This window comes from Cornus florida, unplaced genomic scaffold, assembly GCF_030987335.1.
Source record: "Cornus florida cultivar Cherokee Brave unplaced genomic scaffold, ASM3098733v1 CherokeeBrave_3.0.0_Hap2_Chr01, whole genome shotgun sequence".
NCBI lineage: Eukaryota > Viridiplantae > Streptophyta > Magnoliopsida > Cornales > Cornaceae > Cornus > Cornus florida.
In genome coordinates, this window is record NW_026775571.1 from 34,101,457 (window position 1) to 34,122,941 (window position 21,485).

At 37.8% G+C, this 21,485-nt stretch overlaps 1 protein-coding gene across 1 annotated transcript; it reads left to right on the forward strand.

The window, feature by feature from the left end:
• Nucleotides 1-13,871: 13,871 nt before the first annotated feature.
• Nucleotides 13,872-14,258, forward strand: LOC132270645 (uncharacterized). Its single transcript, XM_059771828.1, has one exon. It carries the CDS (start codon nt 13,872-13,874, stop codon nt 14,256-14,258), a length of 387 nt encoding a protein of 128 aa, XP_059627811.1.
• The last annotated feature ends 7,227 nt before the right edge of the window (nt 14,259-21,485 follow it).

Sequence of the window (21,485 nt, forward strand, 5' to 3'; positions counted from 1 at the left end):
TACAAAAAAATATAATTTTTTGCACATTCAGGAAAGTGCACATGGTTGGACATTGGAGTGCAACTGGTTGGAATTTTCCAGAGAACAGTTCTTTCGTTGGAAGGGAAACCAGTTGAAGAGTAAAGTACAACTAGATGGAGGGTGAAGTACAACCATTTGAACTTCGCTGAAAGCTGATTCTAACCTCTGTTCTTCTACCTAACTTTAAAAAGACTCACTAGTGTTCCTCACTCACATACTTGTTCTAAATGATGTTCTCAACAGATTCAACGATAAGAGACACTTGCACTTCAGGTCCAAAAGACCGAGGCTCAATAAAAACAATAATACAACTTGATCATCAAGTTTTGACTCCGAAATTTGCCAACATTACAAATTTATATCTCACAAAAGGTAGAGATCTAGTTTGAGTCTCTCCAAGAGTATTGTGGGAGTTAATGACAACAGAATATATATGGATTCACATATATATATATATAAATCATAATATATATATAATGTACACTTAATATGTATTAGGGATATTAACACCCTTCAATTAACTCTTGGCCAATTTTTGTTGAGAATTAAATCTCTCATTCACCATACACAAAGGAAACATCATCATCACACAAGCATTTATAGAGATAACAATCATACACATTAACGCCCAACACAATATTTTATATGATTCACACAATTCTAGGGCTATGTCCATAGGGAGAGAGATTTCACTATTATGTATCGAGAAAGAGAATACATAACCATAGATGTCAAAACCCACACACTCTTTCACGCTTATGTTCCACATGAATTACAAATACTCTTCCATATCCTCACACCACTCACCTTTTTAGTCCCTTATATCTTTTCAATCTCTTTCTCTATCTAAAATCTTCCGTATTTATAGAGACTTCAATTACTAAATCCTTGTTGGAAAAAAATTCCGCAACTTTCCTATAAGGAGTTACCAAAACAATTTTAAACTCTAAAATAGAAGAATCTTAGTGATAAACAAATTCCTCCACAAGTCTAGGCTTTTTAGAAAGCCCCAAATTGCCAGAAAAGGAAGCCAATTCCCGCACATGAATTTCAATCAACAAGCCCAACAATCTCCACATTGGCTTGAATTTTGTCTTCACGTGCTCCTCCATTACTCTATTTCGACTGAAGATCTCTCAACCTCAAACCAAAACTCTTATTCTTTCCTTCCTTCCCATTGGTTTATAATTGCTCATGCATGGCAACTCACCAATAATACTTTTACTCGCCATTTTTCTAGCTCAAAGCAGCAAAACCTTCTCTTCAAATTATTCATACCATACTCGCCCCATTTTGAAAACTAGCATCCACTATTTAGGTTGTCCCAAGATTTGTTCCTTATAGGTTTGTGTCTTCACACCATCTATCTTCTTTATGTCATCATCAAACTCAGATTGAATCTCCAAAGCATCCACAATCAATCTCTGCTATCACAAACTTCACATTAACCTTCTGCTCTGATCTTCAAGTCCAACCACATGCTCTGACCCACCATTGACTCTGATACTAGTTGTTAGAGATACTAACTCCCTCCAATTAGCTTAACTCCCTCCAATTAGCTCTTAGCCAATTGTTGTTGAGAACTAAATCCCTTTTTTATCATACACAACGGAAGCATCATTATCACATCATCACACAATTAAGCATATATGGAGATAATAATCATACACATACATCAATTCATAACATAGTATTTTACATGGTTCACCTAACTCTGGGGCTATGTCCATGGAGAGAAAGATTTCACTATTATGTATTAAGGAAGAAAATATACAACCATATATGTCAAACTCCCACACATTCTTTCACTCTTTTCTTTTTGCACTATTTTGTTCTTTTCCAAGCTAAGAATACTAGAACCCCTTTTTGTTATTTGTCGGGCTAAAAATACAGAATCCCTCTATGTTCTTTTCCGAGCTAAGAACACCATAACCCCTTTTTTCTTAGGCTATATCCACCAGAATTACATATACTCTCCCCTCGCCTCACAACCCTAACCTTTTCAATTAAGACCTTGCATATTTTCTTTATTTCTATCTCTATCCAAACACATCTCTATTTATAGAGTCTTCAAGTACCAAATTCTTGTTGGACAAGAATTTCACAACTTGCCTATAACGAATCGTGAAGTATAAAAATGTAACTGGCACGTTCCAGTGTCAAAACAAGTATGATCGAGTTGTAATATTTGTTTTATTTTAATCTCAAGGACGGAAGCAGAACAACAAGTGCTATTTTATTTCGTGATCATTAAGAGAACACTTAGACATGTAAGTGAAGTGGAACAACAAGTGTCATCTTACTTCATGACCATCAAGAGAACACTTAGACAAATAAGTGTAGTGAGAATACACTTAGGTTATGTTTTATATTGAAGGCTAGAGATTTTAGAGTCAAAACTTGTTTATTTTTACTCTTACGAAAAACAGAACCGGTGGTGTTTTAAATTACAATCGGTTATTTTTCTCAGAAGGAAAACAAATAGCTCTGAATAAAATTGCAACTGGTGTTCTTCAAAATCAGAATCGGTTGTGTTTTCTCGAACCAAAAAAGAAAGTTCTTCTCAATTAAGACATAGATTTGATTAGTTTTCTGATTGGGTTTTAGAGGAATGTCTTTGCACGAAATTGCTAACCTTTCTAAGGGGTTTTAAGGTATTTTAAACATCTATAAATATATCTTATACTCTCAAATCATTACCGCTTTCAATATTAATGTTTTCAAACCCTAAGAGAGCCTTAGAGAGATTTTGCAGAGATTGTTTATTTTTCAATTTAAGAATACTCATACTACACACACTAGTGATTTAGGATGTGGTTCTCTATGTGATCAGGGCTCGTTCTCATTGAAGATCTTTTGCTACTGATCATCAAAACATTTTTTAATTTCTACTTCAAAAATTCAGATTTGAAAAAAAGGAAAAAGATATCACACTTTGAAAGGGTCAAAACATTTTTAAAGTGTTGTTGATGTACCAACAATCTTTTTACAGGGATCAACGGAGTAAGCCTGAAGTCAAGTGTTGTTGGACGGGGGAGTCATAAAGCTGAAAATGTTCAGCGATTGGTTCTTGGTAAAGTGAAAAGGTATGAGTCTAAGTCGAAATTCATTGTATTTTGCTTCAACTATAGTGGATATTTTTAAGATTGCGTGACATTCTATGAGATTGTTCTATTGTTTGGATGATTTTTTTCAACTAGGTTTCTTCACTAAAACCTTGGTGTTATCTAACTCTACCTTACTTTACTTGCATTTATTTTTACTTTGTGGATTGGTTAATTTACATTAAATTCGGTAAATATAATTTAAGCAAAAAATTGGGTAAGGGAACAAGTTACACTTATTTACCCTCTTTTAAAGTATTTTTCAAATTATATTCCACAATTTATTTCGCATTGTGCAACCCACATGAGTTACCAAAACAATTTCCATCTCTAAAATAGAAGAGTCCTAGTGAAAATCAACTTCCTTCCAACTCATGGCCATTTGAAAAGTCCCAAACTAAAAGGAAATTAATTTTCGCACACAAATTTCAAACTACAAATCTAACATTATAGAAGTTTTAAATATATAGTACACACAAGTATGTATTGTTATTATCGTAAAGAATGAAGAGAGAAATGTGGTTATATATATGTGTGTGTGTATATATATATATATATATATTGTCGGTAAGGTATGTATCAATTGAAATACGAAGATGAACAAAATACGAAGAAAAAGTAAGAGTTGAATATGTTGATGGAATGAAGATGGATACTTGTTTAAGAAATGCATATTGCATAGTAAAGGTTGAATGTCTTTTTCCCAAAGCATGTGTGGTTGGGAGAATTTAAGAAAACTGTGTGGTGTGGGTGGGGGCAAATAAGAAATTGACTCTCAATTCTCGGCCCGTTCAGACTGTGGTCACTTTTTACTGATAATTAGACGACCATTGTGAGGTTATCCTAAAGTGCATTTTGCCTAACTATTTTGACTATTCACCTCACTTTTCTCTTTATTTAATTAATTAATAATAAAAATAATAATAATATTATTATTTTTTATTATCAACTATTATATTTTATTTCCATTTTGTTTTGTCAATGCAAGTTTCGGTAGCACAGAGACATTTTTGTTTAGCCCGACTGAAAGAAAGTTGGAACAACTATTGTCTATACAAGTGTCGAGAGACATGATTTCCGACCACTCATTCCCATCTAGACTTCTATTTTGAAGGTAGGAATTACTAAATGACTAAAAGCGCACAAGAAGTGCTTGCATGTGCACGACACGAGTTTAGAGTAGTTCAATATACGATGCGTCAAATTCACCCAATATTTATTCATCTGTAAAAGTTTAAAAGAAATTAAAGAATCACATAAGCTTTTCTCTCTAACCCAACCAATATCTATTCGTCTTTGAAAGCTTAGAAGAAATAAAAGAATCACATAAGCTTCTCTCTCTAGCCCGTGGAGTTGGCAGGATTGTGAATGATTAAATTCCTTTATCAAACACCAAGAATTGTAATTTAGTTATACATTTTCACCTTTCAAAATAGAGGGATGTGGAGTCAATTTTTTGTTTTTTTTTTTTTTATATCAAAATTAAATAATAATAATAATAATAATAAACAAATACTCTTTCCTAAGGGGTTGGTTTAGTGGTAAAATCACTTGACTTTTGGTGCTACCTAATATTAGGTTTGAGGTTCGATTCTCATTAGGAGTTTACAATTACTTGGGGCCACCCTCCGCTTATATACTTAGCGACTTATCCGGTCTGGATGAGAAGGCGTCCTTCTTAAATCCTCGGGAATTAGTAAAGTAGAAATCTCCAAACCGAGGTTAACTAAAAAAAAAAAAAAAACAAGGGAAGAAAAAAACATGGTTAATAAGTAATTCATGATAGAGAGAGAGGGGCACTATTGTCAGAAACGTAACTAAAAAGGTCTTTTGTTGTGGTTATTGTCCTCTTCTACCAAAATTTTGAGGGAATAAGATTAAAGCTAAAAGAGAATGATTAGCAGATCTAATATTACAGAGGTTTATGCCCAACTTTATTATGAGATGGTGGAATTAGACCAATTACATAGGTTTCGAGAATAAAGAGAGATGGATCAATTCTTTTTGGAGATTTTTGGTGATAATATTCTATAATCCATCAATAATGACAAGAATTAATTAATACATTGTAATTAAACTAAAGATAAGATCACAACAGTACTTAAGAAGTAGTGCAGCAATTAGTTGTTGATTTTTATTCCTCCTTGATATTGTTTTTTAATAGGTATATGTGATATTTACGGATACATAGGTGATGTAGGACCGGAAAGTTTTTATCGAATTTTTACTTGTATTTTTTAGTAATTAGGTTTCTTATTTTATTTTTTTATAATTTTTTAAAAAAAAACGTGTTTGAAAATTTTAGTCTTTTATTCAAATCTCTTGAGAATAGAAAATTATTCCTGTGAAACTAAATGAATCTCTCTTTCTCTTCCTCTGTGGATCTACACTCGCTGAACTACAAGTTCCAATTTATGGGCCTATAGTTGGGTTGTTGATCTCGGACTTCCAATTTATTGGCCTTGTGGACTTCGTTATAGGCCCATACTTAAATGAAGGCTCGACGGGTCATGGAGATCAAATTTTAATGTAACATAATGAATGTTTCGGACTCTTTAAATAATCATACTTTTTCTTAACATAATATAATTAATTAATGACACGGGTTCGTAGTATCATTGGTGCAGTTTTTCTCCTAAACAGCGACCGGTTTTGTGTTGATATCTATGGATTCTGCCAAGATTGTCTCATAAGCTCATTTCAATGATATTTATGCTTTTTTTTTGGGAGCAAGTGTTTAGCAATATAAGAGATCTTACACTTTTCTGGGCTAGGTTACATCATTGTAGGTTTTGTTTTTGTGTGTTTTCAATGATAGGAATTTCTTTTATTTTTTTGAAATTTTGTTAGTGGTCTAATCGGTTTTTTATTTTATTTATTATTATTATTATTTTTGTGAAATCTGGCCAATGATCATATTTACCGTTTCTCAGCTAGGTTCGATCATTGTAGGCTTTTTTTTTTTTTTTTTTTTTTTTAAGGATGTTAGAGCAAGTCCAATGGTGGCCTTTTAAGCGATTTGGACTCATTTTGGCAACCCAATCTGCTCCATTGTGGGTCGTCAAAATTGGGCCACGTCATTTGGATTGGGGAATGGGTCGCCGTTTCTGGTGACCCTGTTAGAGATCGCAGGCCTGCATATATATATATATTTTAATTGTGGCCCAATTTACTGTAACTTAGCCCAGACTACTGTTTTGAATGGCGTGTTCTACTGAAATATTACCTAAAAATCAAATTTTTGGGTTATTTTGGCCTCTCTTTTTTTTTTCTTTTTTTTTTTTTTATTTCCTCAACATAATTGATCTAAAGAGACATTAAGGCACTGTTTGGCTGACACAAACAGTGCCTTAAAGGCTTTTTTGGACAAAAAAAAAAAAAAAAATTTTAAATTAGAAAAAGTATTTTTTTTTTTTTTTTTTTTGCCTTTTCAAAATTTTCAATGTTCCTATTGACATTATAGTCATTTTAGGCACTGTTCAGCTGACCCAAGCAGTGCCTTAACGGTTGTATTGGCTAACCAAACAAATTTTTTTTGATGTTTTTTCCCTAACAAATTGAAATTTATTTTAAAATATGATTTTTTTATTTAAAAAAATGTGTCCGTGTTTTCACCTCTATAAATTAATAAATTAAATGATATTAGATATCGTCTTGTTTACAATATTTCAAACATATTGGCTAAATAATTTAATCAACAAAAAATTTTATTATTTATTTCAAAATAAAACATTATACAATAAATATTCCATTACATAAACTTTATAACAATTTAAAAATTAAAAATGCAACATAAATTAAACGTTTTCTTCACTAAAGCAGTTCCACAAATTTTCAATTAAATCTTTCATCAACCGCGTGTTTGCCTCTTTGTTGTGAATTTCGACTTGACAAGAGTAGATGTGTCTCACTGAGACCACTGGATTTTGAATTAAAGAGGGAACCAAGATTGTCTCTTCTGGTGGCGGAGTCCATCTTCCAACATTGGCATGACCCTCATCTTCAATGATCATGTTGTGAAGAATGATGCACGTTTTCATTATAAGGTATAAATCTCCTTTATCCCAAAAATGCATTGGTCGTTGCGTTATTACCCACTTAATCTACAAGACTTTAAAAGCTCGTTCTACATCTTTCCTGTAGGCCTCTTGTTTCTGAGCAAAAAGTTTTTCTTTTGTTGTAGTTGGGTGTGGGATGATTTGCATCAAAGTTGCCCACTTAGGATATATACCATCAGATAGGTAATACCCCATTCTATGATAATGGTCGTTCACAACGAAATTAACCAGAGGAATTTGGCCAGTGACGATACTGTTGAATACCGGAGAATGATCCAGCACAATAATGTCACTGTGTGAACCCGGCATTCCAAAGAATGTATGCCAGATCCACAAATCTTTTGAGACAACCACCTCCAATATGAGCGTAAGCGTATGAGAGTGTCCTTTGTGCGTACCATGCCACGATACCGGACAATTCTTCTACTCCCAGTGCATACAGTTGATAGAACCGAGCATACCCGAAAATCCTCTTTCCTCCTCTTCTCAAAGAAGTCGTGCTATGTCGGCTTCGTTGGGTGAGTACATGTACTATTTCCTATACACACCAACAATAGCCTTACAAAATGTCATCAGGGTTTCAATGGTAGTGCTCTTACCGATTTTAATATTCTCGTCACAATGATCAACTGCACAACCACATGCGAGTATACGTATTGCAGTTGTCATCTTTTGTATAGAAGACAATCCCAAAGGACCTATTGCATCCCTTTTTTGAACGAAGTAGTCGTTATAAGCTTTGACATCATTTAGGATTTGAAGAAATAGTTCTCGTCACATCCTGAATCGTCTATGTAAGTATTCCGGTGGATATGTGTAATTCTCACCAAAGTAGTCATTCATTAGTTGACGGTGGCTTCCCTCTCGATCACGATGAATGTACCGCCTCTTACGCAGTTTAAAGGCTTGCTCTACTATCTCTAGGTTCACTGAATTCAAATTGAACTAAAGACGTCTTGATTATGTTGAATCAATGCGTCAATAGGGTTATTAGATGAAGAGGAAGAGGAAGAATTAGAGCCTGACTAAGGAAAAAATTGTGATGAGGAAACCATTGGAATTTTGAGATTGAAGGAGATGTGATTTGATATTTTGCTAGAATGATAAAGATGAATATAATGATGATGAGATGAATAAATGATTGTTTATATAAGATGAAAAACATAGCCATTAGAAATATAGTCGTTAAGAAAAATATTATTTATTAAAAATTTAAAAAATATTAAGAGCGAAAATGCACCATTGGAGTACATGTGATAGCTAAAATTTGGAGACTCTAAAACGCTGACGTGTTTCTTGAAAATGCTGACGTGACTCTTGAAAAATGTTGATGTGGCAAATTCGTATAGCCAATTTTTAGAGACTTATTGGAGTTACTCTTAAGTAATTGTTTTTGGAATTTTGTTAGTAGTCTAATTTTTTTTCTCTCTTTTTTAGATAAAAAATAATTTTTTAACGGAATAGTTGCAGCAAATTACTACACCTATGATTTTTAATTGGTTATTTATGTAACAAATAAGGGAGTGTGGTCATTCATTTTTTTTCTTTTTTTTTTTTTTTTTTTTGAGTAAATCAATCAATTTATTCAAAATAAAGACAAACAATACAAGGCTACCCAAAAAAGGCAGCCCAAAACAAACAATAATTAAAAGGCACTAAGGCCTAAACAGAAGCCCTCAAGGCAAAAAGGATCCGGCCTCCATACAAGAACATAGAGGAAACCAAAACACAGGAGAGCACAACACGCAGAGCAGTAGCACTATTGTTATCAATGACCACACTTGGTAGTCTCCAATCAGCAGCCACACTCCAGGAGGTTCTGGAGTCTTTGAATCTCAGAGAAAGAAGACAATTCACTGGAAGTCTTTGGTTGTTTATATATATATATTAAAGAGTCATAATCAAACAAAAAATCATTAAAGATAATTGGCTGCTGAGGATATTCATTGGCATTGTCTATACTAAAAGTATATTTTTATATTTATTAAAGGTATAGGGAGTATAATCAAACAAAACAAAAAATCATTAAAGATATATGGCTGCCAATATTAATTGGAATTACTATTCTAAAAGTATATTTTTTATTTAGTAAAGAGTCATGATCAAACTAAAAATCATTAAAGATATTACCTAACCTGACTATTTTTTTTAAAAAAAATCATCGACAGATTTAATTCATTAAAGATATTCCACGAGTTATGAAGTTAAAGAACATACAGAGATATAATCATAAACTCGGACCTGTTACATTTAGACAGGGACAGAGCTAGGATTTTAATTTAGGAGGGGCATAGTGCAAAAAAATAATAATAATAAAAGAAAATAAGAATAATAAGAAGAAGAATTTTAGGTAGCAGAACAAGAAGAAAAAAGGAAAGAAGAATGAAATAACTTTAGAAAGAAAAAACAGAAGGAAAATTTTACATTTTTAAGGAAATTAAAGAAATTTTAAGAGAGAAAGAGGAAAATAAGGAAAAATTAAAGAAAATTTAAGGAACTAAAATAATTTTAGGAAGGGATTATATACAAATTTTCATTTATATGTAAAAAATTAAGAAAATAACTATAATAATATAGTTGCGGGGCCAAGCCAAGGGGGCCCCATTTGAGCATAAATTGGCTCCGCCCTGCATTTAGGTATGATTATTTTTATTTTTTATTTTTTATTTTTTATTATTCTTATCTTTTTGTATCAAAATATTCAGATATAATTCAATACGTAATAAATCATTAAATTTTAAAATTTTGTAATGTTAATTCTGATTTTATTTGCTAATTAGACATGGGCATGCTGAACAAACCTTCTTCTACCATCATTATCACATTGGGAGAGGGAGATGACGCAATGGTAAGTTTGATTGGTTAAACCTAAGTTTTTCAATCTATTTAACTCTCTCTCTATCCCACATTCTCTCTTGATCTCTCTATCTCCCTTTCTTTCTCTACATTTTGGTAAGAGATCTCTCTCTATATATCATCATCTGTTTGATCTCTCTATGCCGCTCACTATCTTTGTCTTTGATCTATCATTCATGTGGCATTTTGGCCCTAGTGATCTATAAATATGCCTCTTAGTACTCAGGTAGTTACTTTCACTACTATTCATATTCTTTTTCTTTGTTTAATTGGTGTTTTAAGGTTTATAAAGAAATGTTTATTTTTTCGACTGTTTGGTTATTCTTGTTATTAATATGTTATATATCTTTATTATTATGAGGCTAGCTTAAGTCATGAATAAAAATACTCAATTTTTTTTTTTTTATATTTCAAATTCTTGGTTTACTTGTTGGCAGGAGAAAAATCTCAATGGGATGAGTAATTTAAAAAAAAAGATAGGTATGTTTTTCAGAACTTTTAAAAAAAAATTATTAAGGATGCTACATTGTATTTGTTGTTTTTATCATGTATTTGAAATTATTTTGAAACTCATTTGTAGGAGTAATGTGCCTGATTTGTGCATGCATTGACATATGTACAGTTGAGGCCGACAGATACTCTTTTTCCGTCTTTGCAAGGTCTCTCTAGATTTCGTTTTTTCGATATTCAATTGACTCGCTAAGTTCATCATATTTCTTGAATTTATGTTTGTTAGTGTGTTCAGCATAAAATTTTAATATGGGTTTGGGTTGGTAAGTTTTCTAGTTTTTGAATGTTAGGTTTGAGTTGTTAAACCTAAAATTTCCAATGTATTTTGCACTCTCTCTCTATCCTTCTCTCTTGATCTCTCTATATCTCTTTCTTTCTCTACATTTTGGTAAGAAATTGGTCTGATTTATCTCTATATTTATCGTTATCTGCTTGATCTCTCTATCTCGCTCACTATCCATGTTTTTGATCTATCATTCCTATGGCATTTTGGCTCTAGTGATCTAGCAATATGCCTCTTAGTACTCAAGGTTAGTTACTTTCACTACTATTCATGTTCTTTTTCTTTCTTTAATTGGCGTTTTAAGGTTTATAAAGACATGATTGTTTTTACGACTTTATGGTTATTCTTGTTATTAATATGTTATATATCCTTATTATTAGGAGGCTAGCTTAACTCATGAATAAAAATACTTTTTATTTTTTATTTTTTCCAAATTCTTGATTTACTTGTTGGCAGCAGAAAAAGCTTAATGTGATGAGTAATTTCGAAAAAAGATAGGTATGTTTTTCACAACTGTTCTTTTTTAAATTAAGGATGCTACATTTTTGAGGATTCCGGAAGTGACATGGGCCGGATATGACTCACGAGAAGAGGATCGGGCCGAGAAACTGGATTCAGCCCATACGATGACGTTGCGGAATGGGCCGAATGCATGGGATCTTCCGAGAAGAGCTAGGCCCGTAAGGAATGAATCCTGAGGTCGAGGGACCCAACTTAGGGAATCACTTATAGCATGCTAATAGCACTTGTAAATGCCTATAAATAGGCAGGAGGGAGAGAATGTAAGGGGAATTTTTGTTGAAAATGTAATGAGACTCTGTTAAAATAGAGAGAGTTAATTCTTTGCATCTTCAATTGGCGCCGACTGTGGGAAACGATGAAGAACATTCATTTATGCTTGATCGATGTCATGTTAATTCAAACTGATCCGTGAAGACGAAGAAAGATTTCTAGAAATTGAATCCAGATCGGAGAGATTGCAGTTTTTTCTGAAGGAATTCTTGATTACTGTTGGTTTTGACGTGTTTGCGTTGGAATTACGCAGCTGAGATTTGCTTGATCGCAGCTAGATCCAATGAGTTAAAAGCTAGAAAAGCTCATATATAGCGAACTGTGATCACGATTGGGTGAATTTGAGTCCAGATCCGACGAGATTTGCATCAGTAAAGCTCAGATTTGATTAAGATCTTATGATTCATGCCTTTGCTTCGCTCCGAAATCATGATAGGAGGCGAGAGCTCCAATCCGGTGGAGAATGTCCAGCAGATGAAGCTTGATGAGTTGATGAACATGATCGAAGTTCTCAGGAAAGAGAATGCAGAGTTGAAAGCTGGGATGCAGCGCTAAGAAGCTCCGGCGATTCTGCAATCACTTCCGGCGGGTGAAGAGGTTATGCATCCTGTTGTTGCGTGTCAAGGTGAAGAGGATGAGAACAATCTGACAAATCCTCGTCATAAGGAGGTTAGGCCAGATGATTTGCCGCCAAATCCTCGTCGTTTTGATGATCGAGAAAGCTCAATTTAGTTAGATCCAAGGCGTGAGCAGATCAGGCGGAACGAGGCAATGACTTTTAATCCGTATTAGAAGAGGTTCAACCGAGAAGAAGCTGTGGAGTTTGGACATCACAAAACTACACCGATCTGGCGGAAGGAATACATAGAGGAAAGATCGTCCGATTCGCTCTATCGACCTTCAATGGCTACGTTAGATTACCGAAGCTCAGAAAGGAGATCTACGGATCAGAGAGCTACCGCAAGGTTCCATAGAGAGAATGAGGCCCTTCATTCAGCAGCTCGGACGGTTGACTCGCCGTTTACCGATGAAATTCTAAATGCTCTGAGTCTGAGGAAATTCTCAATGCCAGTTTTCATCTTGTTTGATGGAACGACTGATCCAATCGATCATGTATATCATATCCAATTGAAAATGGCTCTGAACACGGAGAACGACTCCTTAATGTGCAGATGTTTTCCAACAAGCTTAGCTGGACCAGCACTCAATTGGTTCAAAAACTTACCGAGGGGCTCGATTGATAGTTTTCGAAGCTTTTGCGATCGGTTCATCAACCAGTACTATGGGAATAAGTGCCCGGCAAAAGATGTCTCCAGTCTGTTCACGATGCGGCAACATGAAGATGAACGCCTCCAAGCTTTTCTTACTAAATTCAATTTAACCAAGAGCATGGTGATCGAGTGCCATCCGTTCACGGCGGTTCAGGCATTCAAGCTGGCCATAATTCGTGGGACTCCGTTCCACACAAGTCTGGTGGTGAACACGCCACAGACCATGGACGAGCTGAATTAAAAAACTGATGGTTTTGTACGCTTAGAAGAAGAAGAAACAGCTAACGCTCGGAAGATGTCCATAATAACAACAGAAGAAAAAACCAAAGCAAAAATTAGGCAAAAGCAGGCTTAGCCACAGCGTCAAACCTCTTGGAAAGCTGAGAAGAGGCCCAGAGAGGAAGAGCTGGATACTTCGCTGAAAGTCACACTGGCAAAGCTGTACCAAGAAAAAAAAGATAAGTTCCGACCTCCTTTACCTATTAGACAGCCCTTCGACTAGAGGGACCAGTCTAAGCATTGTGCTTTCCATTCTGACTTTGGCCATCAGACTAATGAATGCAATAACTTAAGGAGGCAGGTAGAGATGCTGATAGCCAGAGGGGAGTTCGCAAGTTATATCCAAGGCACGGCGGTGGAACAGAACTGACCAATAGAACAAGTAAAAAGGAATCAGAAGCCGAGCTCCCATAACTTGCAACCAGTTCGCATAATCAATGTGATTCATGGTCAGCCCGAACTGGCTCAAGAGTCAGAAGAACTGCTTAGAGCGCGCCTCCGCCAAGCACAGATGAAGAGGAGGATAGGCAGTGTAAACATTCTGTATTAGCAGAACGCATCAACGCAAATCAAGTTTGACAGAACTGACTTGTTATGCGTTAAGATTCCTCATGAAGATCCGTTAGTCGTCAGTTTGACAGTGGCCGAATGTTTGGTACGCAGAGTTCTGATTGATCCTGGAAGTAGTGCGAACGTCATGCCGAGGGACACATTTGATCAGCTCGAGATCAAGCCAGACCGGCTCAAGCCCACTTGGAATCCTTTGCTAAGGTTTGATGGAAAAAGAGCGGAGCCCATCGGTATGGTGGAAGTAGCAGTGCATACTACAGAGAGGGTTCTGATGGAAAGCTTTGTGGTTGTCGAGATCCATCCTTCTTACAACCTTCTGATGGGCAGATGGTGGACCCACAGAGTTCAAGGTGTTCCTTCCACTCTGCACCAAGTAATGCGATACTTGGGGCTAGACGGCACCAAGGTGATTGACATTCATGGGGACCAAGTTGCAGCTAAGGAATGTTATTCAGTGACACTGAAATCCGCTGGGAAAGGAAAAGCACCTGTCCGATCGGCGAGCCCGAAATAGCAATTACAGAAGCCTCCACCCAAGTAGAATGGGGAGGATGAGCCAGTGGACTTGACAGAAGAACCCCTTATTGATGTACAGATCGATCAATTTAGGCCAGAGCGAACTACTCGAGCGGGAGTAAGACTCACCGAGAGGGAAAAACAGGAATTAATTGATTTCTTATCTCACAATGCCGATGTATTTGCATGGAGTCACTTAGACATGCCTGGAATTAGCCCTTTGGTATCCTGTCACTCCCTGAACGTTAATCCCAATGCAAGACCTGTAAAGCAGAAGCAGCGAAGGTTTGTTCCAGAACGTAACCGGATCATAGCCGAGGAGGTTGATAGGCTGCTTGATGCGGGATTCATAAGAGAAGTGTAATATCCCGACTGGTTGTCAAACGTTGTTGTTGTGCAGAGGAAGAATGGGAAATGGCGAGTGTGCATTGACTTCACCAATTTGAATAAAGCCTATCCGAAGGATAGCTTTTCGCTGCCCAAGATTAATCAAATGGTGGATGCTACTACTGGGTATGAGCGTTTAACCTTCTTAGATGCTTATTCAGGTTATAATCAGATCCCCATGGACCTTGCTGACGAAGAGAAAACTTCTTTCGTTACCGAACGAGGGACCTATTGCTACAAAGTTATGCCGTTCGGACTGAAGAACGCCGGAGCAACTTATCAAAGGCTTATTAGCAAAATTTTCAAGGATCAAATAAGGAAGACTGTGGAAGCCTACATTGATGACATGGTAGTAAAAAGTAAGAAGAAAGTTGACCATCTAAAATATCTATAAGACGTATTTGATGTGTTGAGACAATATGGAATGAAGCTCAATCCAACCAAGTGCTCCTTCGGCGTGAGTTCTGGTCAGTTCCTGGGACACGTGGTTAATCATAGAGGCATAGAAGCTAGCCCTGCCCAAACAGAAGCTCTGACTAAGAATGCCGAGCTGAAGACAATCAAAGAAGTGCAAGCACTTACGGGTCGGATAGCTGCATTAAGCCGGTTCATTTCCAAATTGTCAGATCATTGCAAACCATTTTTTGACACAATACGAAGCCATGGGAGACAAGTTTGGGGGATGAACAGTGCCGAGCATTAACTGGTTTGAAAGAATATATGCAAAACCTTCCGGTCCTGTCAGCTCCCAAACCAGGAGAAAAACTGTTTTTATACCTCGGGGTATCTAGCATCGCAACAAGTGGCGTTCTGATCCGTTGTAAAGAGGGAAAGCAATATCCAGTGTTCTATGTTAGCAAAACGATGACTGAGGCCAAACGACGTTATTCAAAGGCCGAACGGGTGATACTCTCGCTAGTACATGCGAAAAGAAAGCTCAAGCATTATTTTGAATCCCATCCTATCATTGTTCTAACCACTTTCCCTATCAGAATAATCCTGCACAAGCCAGACCTCTCAGGGAGGATGGCGAAGTAGGCCATAGAGTTAAGCTCATTTGACATAACATATGAACCCAGAACGGAAGTCAAAGGGAAGCAGTGGCAAATTTCTTACTGGAATGTGATTCAGAAGACATGGAGGAAGACCTTCGAGGTTGCTTGTGGAAACTCTTTGTCGATGGATCCTCAAATCAGATGGGGGCAGGCATTGGAGTCAAATTGCAGACACCAGAAGGCATGTCCCTAAGTTAAGCGCTCTGGCTTGAATTCAAAGCCACTAACAAAAAGCAGAATATGAGGCACTACTAGCTGGACTTAAGATCGCCAAAGAGCTGAAGGTCAGGAATTTGACCGTCTTTAGTGACTCGCAGTTAATTGTCCGGCAGGTGAATGGCGAATATAAAACCAAAGATGAAACGATGGAAGCATATCATTCTGCTATTATGCGAGAAGTCAGAAACTTTGAAAAAATTGAATTCATCCAAATACCGAGAGAGCATAACGAAGATGCCGATCGGCTAGCATGTAGCGCCTCGGGTTCTGTAGAGACATTGGCAAGGGTGATTCCAGTAGGAATACTGAACCAGCCCTCCATTTTTGAAGAACCTTCGGGCCCAGATCCTTGGCAAGTGAATGTTATTCCATATAAGCCAAGTTGGATTGATCCGATCATAACTTATATTCGGGACAGTACTCTGCCTGAGCAAAGAGATAAGGCTAGGAAAATCAAATCGAACGCTGCAAAGTACACTATAGTGCATAACCAGTTATACAGGAGGTCTTTTTCTGGGCCGTACTTAAAGTGCGTTACCCCCACAGAGGCTCGGCAAATATTGCGGGCTATTCATGAAGGTGTGTGTGGAAATCATTCAAGGGGAAGATCTTTAGTGCACAAAGTAATGACGCAAGGGTACTTCTAGCCGAACATGTCACGAGATGCGGAAGAATTCTCCAGAAGATGCGATAAGTGCCAAAGGTTCGGACCATTAATCCCCCAACCACCTGAGGACTTGTACGTGATAGCCACACCATGGCCTTTCGCACAATGGGGGATGGATGTGGTTGGTCCTTTGCCAACTGCAAGAGCTCAGAACAAGTATGTATTGTTGGCAACAGATTACTTTACCAAATGGGTGGAAACAGAGCCATATCCGAGTGTAACGCAAACCCATGTAAGACCCTTCATCTGGAGTAATATTATTTACTGTTTTGGTGTTCCGACGTCAATCGTTATGGATAATGGGACTAATCTCGACAGCAAGCAAGTCAGAGAATTGCTGGAAGAATATGGAATTAACTAAAAGTTGGCAATAGTAAGTCATCCCCAGGCCAATGGATAAGCAAAAATTATGAATAGAACAATTTTCGCTTGTATCAAGAAGAAACTGGAAGACCATAAAGGGAAGTGGCTGGACGAACTCCCGAACGTCTTATGGGCTTACAGAACGACCCCTAGACGGCCGACAAGGGAAAACCCATTCGCCATGGCATACAGAACTGAGGCAGTCATACCGGTTAAATATTTAGTTCCAACTGTCAAAAACTTAACATGGAATCAGGAACAGAATGACAAAATGCTGAGATTTAACCTTAATATGTTAGAGGAAAAAAGAGATGTTGCGGCAATAAGGCTTGCATCCTATCAGCAGACACTTGCTAGCAGCCACAACAAAAGGGTGAAGCACAGAGATTTCACACTTGGCGATCTGGTTCTGAAGAAGAAGGTAGGAATGGTTAAAAAGATGATGTCACCTTGGGAAGGACCATACAGAATTGTAGAAGTCATAGGGAAGGGGGCATATATACTAGAGACCATGGCTGGAAGGTTGGATAATAAGCCATGGAATGCTACATCTTTAAAAAGGTATTATCTGTAGAAAGTTTAAAGTTTTAATTCTGGTATTATTCATTTTCAGTTGTACAGAATTCTGAAATTTATAAAAAGCTATCTTCTTCTGAAAAGTTGAGTGTATGAAAACAACAAAGTAAGTGGCAGCTGGCACTATGAGCCGAACGCCAAAAACTTGCCAAAAAGTAAAAGAGTGAAAATGGCAAGTGGCATTGTAGCCGAGCGCCAACCACTCAGCAAAGTAAGTGGCAGCTGGCACTATGAGCCGAACGCCAAAAACTTGCTAAAAAGTAAAAGAGTGAAAGTGGCAAGTGGCATTTTAGCCGAGCGCCAACCACTCAACAAAGTAAGTGGTAGCTAGCACTATGAGCCGAACGCCAAAAACTTGCCAAAAAGTAAAAGAGTGAAAGTGGCAAGTGGCATTCTAGCCGAGCGCTAACCATTCAGCAAAGTAAGTGGCAGTTGGCACTATGAGCCGAACGCCAAAAACTTACCAAAAAGTAAAAGAGTGAAAGTGGCAAGTGGCATTCTAGCCAAGCACCAACCACTCAGCAAAGTAAGTGGTAGCTGGCCTATGAGCCGAACGCCAAAAACTTGCCAAAAAGTAAAAGAGTGAAAGTGGCAAGTGGCATTCTAGCCAAGCGCCAACCACTCAGCAAAGTAAGTGGTAGCTGGCACTATGAGCCGAACGCCAAAAACTTGCCAAAAAGTAAAAAAGTGAAAGTAACAAGTGGCATTCTAGCCGAATGCCAACCACTCAGCAAAGTAAGTGGTAGCTGGCACTATGAGCCGAACACCAAAAACTTGCCAAAAAGTAAAAGAGTGAAAGTGGCAAGTGGCATTCTAGCCGAGCGCCAACCAGTCAGCAAAGTAAGTGGCAGCTGGCACTATGAGCCGAACGCCAAAAACTTGCCAAAAAGTAAAAGAGTGAAAGTGGCAAGTGGCATTCTAGCCGAGCGCCAACCATTCAGCAAAGTAAGTGGCAGCTGGCACTATGAGCCGAACGCCAAAAACTTGCCAAAAAGTAAAAGAGTGAAAGTGGCAAGTGGCATTCTAGCCGAGTGCTAACCACTCAGCAAAGTAAGTGGCAGCTGGCACTATGAACCGAACGCCAAAAATTTGCCAAAAAGTACAAGAGTGAAAGTGGCAAGTGGCATTCTAGCCTAGCGCCAACTTCAGCAAAGTAAGTGGCAGTTGCACTGTGAGCCGAACGCCAAAAACTTGAGGAAAAAAAAAAAATGTGGCAAAGTGGCACACTAGCCGAACACTAACCACTGACATACAGAGAGAAACCCACTGACATACAGAGAAAAATCAGATCAGATAGCATTAAATCATTAAGTAAAGGGATTTTTAGCAAAAGTTCAACCAAAAGTCAGCCATCTCATTAATAATGAAGTTTTCGAGTTACAAAAAATGAGGTATATAGATGACAAAAGTGCAAAAAGGAAGGAGGTCGATATATCAGAAAGGTTCTAACTAGAAGCATTTGCCCCGTCAGCTTCTTGATGGTGCTGAATGATCCCCTCATCATTGTTGGCGGTTCCATCCTCACGAGGAGGAGAATCAAGCTGAATGACAGAATCATTCTGCTGAGTTCTATCCTCAGTAGCATTGGAAGAATCATTTTGCTGAGGCTCATCCTTAGCAGCAGTGGCGGATGGAGTCACGGTGGACAGAGGAAGAACTCCTAGATGTTGAGCAGTAGAGGGAGTATGAGTGATTTTGGAAGAGGCAATCTCTTGGTATTCATCAAATATGCCCTCAGCAGGGGTGGAGTTTGGGTCGGCATAAACACCCGGAGGATCAATCTCCAGTTCTTTGTCAACCTCATCCGGGGTAGAACCGGTTTGACCTTCAGCTAGAACACAATCGGTATAACCCTCTCGGAACCCCTGAGCATATCTGAGGGCCCCGACCCTGGAAAACTGAGCGTGCAGAGCTAGTATACCACCATTTACCTTACTGATGGTGTTGAGTAAAGCATCATGCTCGTCTAGAGCTCTTTTCTCAAAGGCCATCCGAGCGGATTGCTCATCACTCAGAAGGCGCTGAAGTTCTTCCTTCTCAGTCTTAAGAGATTCTCGCTTAGTATGCCGGATACTCTTCTCAAGTTGCAGAGCATCCTTTTCGTCCTGAAGAGAGTCTGTCTCCTTTTTCAGAGCGTCTCTCTCTTTCTCAACTTTGTTGAGCTGAACCATCAGCTCGGCATTCTGAGTAACTAAAACATTGTTCTCCTTGTTAGCTGTACTAAGGTTGTCAGAGAGCTTACGAGCCTTGGCATTTCCCAGCTCAACTTGCTTCTGCATGGCCATCATCCCAAACAGGGTCTGTAGAGATATACACGATAACTAATTAAGTGGAGCAAGTGATCAGAAGTAATCAAATGTAAAGACTATGTAAAGATTCATTGACTGAGGGGCAAAAGTTACCTCCATGGCAGACAAGGGGAATCGGCTGATCACTTCATTCTGAGATAGACCCTTGGCTACCTCAATATCTTTAGGAGTCCACATGCTCCTGTAGTATGCCATAACGGTCTGACCATCATTGAACATGGTCTCGTCCAGCTTTACAGACGATCCATCCATTCGAATAAAGCGAGGGTTCCATAGTGCCGATACAGAGGTAAAGGCATTAACAGAGATATGCCCAGAGAGGGCAGAAGTCCTAGTCAAAGGGGGCCTAGTCAGAGGAGGTACGGACACACTTGGCCCAGAGGGCCTAACCCTTTGTGACAAAAGAATGTCATCAATGCTGAGAGCACTATCAGGCTGAGGCCTTTATCCTCTCGCCTTTTCCCGAGCGGCAACAGTAGCAGAGCTGGGAAGGTTACTGATAGAAGGGGTCATGTTCGGATTGACAGCCATAACGTTGGAAATCGGGTCGGTAGCCGATGTGATACCCCTCAGATCCGAGAAACGGGTTGATTAGGCCCAGGCCCAAACCCGAGGGAAATATCAAACAATTAATATTTATAACGAACACGGAATACAAATTGAATTAAAGAAATAAAAATAATAAGCTGAAAGAAACTAGAATAAAAATCCTCAAAACATAATTATTTAAATCCGTTAATCCAAAACTCCATAAGTTTACAACTCGGGAATCCATCCAGTGAACCCCTTATTAAAACCCAATAGAAACTAAAATATCTAAAATAGAATCTAAAGCTAAACATAGAAAAGATTCCTACGTAGTCGAAGGAATGAATATCTATATCTACTCTGCACGTCCAAGCTCTAACCCTGGAACTGACGGACACCTGAAAAATAAAGAGTGGGTCAGGCCCACATGCAAGTCCTATTCTACTATGATCCAAGCAGTAATCCGATACGCAGATACATCCTATATAGTTCAACAATATCTATCTAGTCCATACATATATATATCAATACTAAGGGATATTCACTGGACTACAGTAGGGGTCTCAACCTGAATAGAAGGCAACATGCGAAAACACACCCAAAGGTAGGCATGAGTACCTAGACCTAACAGGGTACACCTCAACCTACTTTAACCAGCTACGCATCCACTACATATACGCACCCTAACCAACGAGTCTGAGACTCAAGCTTATCTCGTGGTACCATAAACATATATATAAAGTCCGTCCAAAACCAGGGTTATCATTCAAATACTTATTGAGATGACATACAATATACAAACTAGTTAGTCACTCAACTTATTCAGTTGATATGACTTAACTACCATCCATTAATCCAGGAAGCCATTCAACTTAGTCGCAGTTGATCTGACTAAATCACAATTTGGATTCAATATTTTTCAATCCATCCTTTAATCCATTAAGGTAGGTTTAAGCGTTTTAAGCTAAACCGTCCCTAGTATGTCACCGTCCCATACCGATGCATACAATCCTCCATATCCCTGTAAATTACAAAACATAATAATAAGATAGTAATTTACAATCCAAACCATTATCCATATCATTGCAGAAAAGTATTTAAAATTTCAGCAATATAAATCC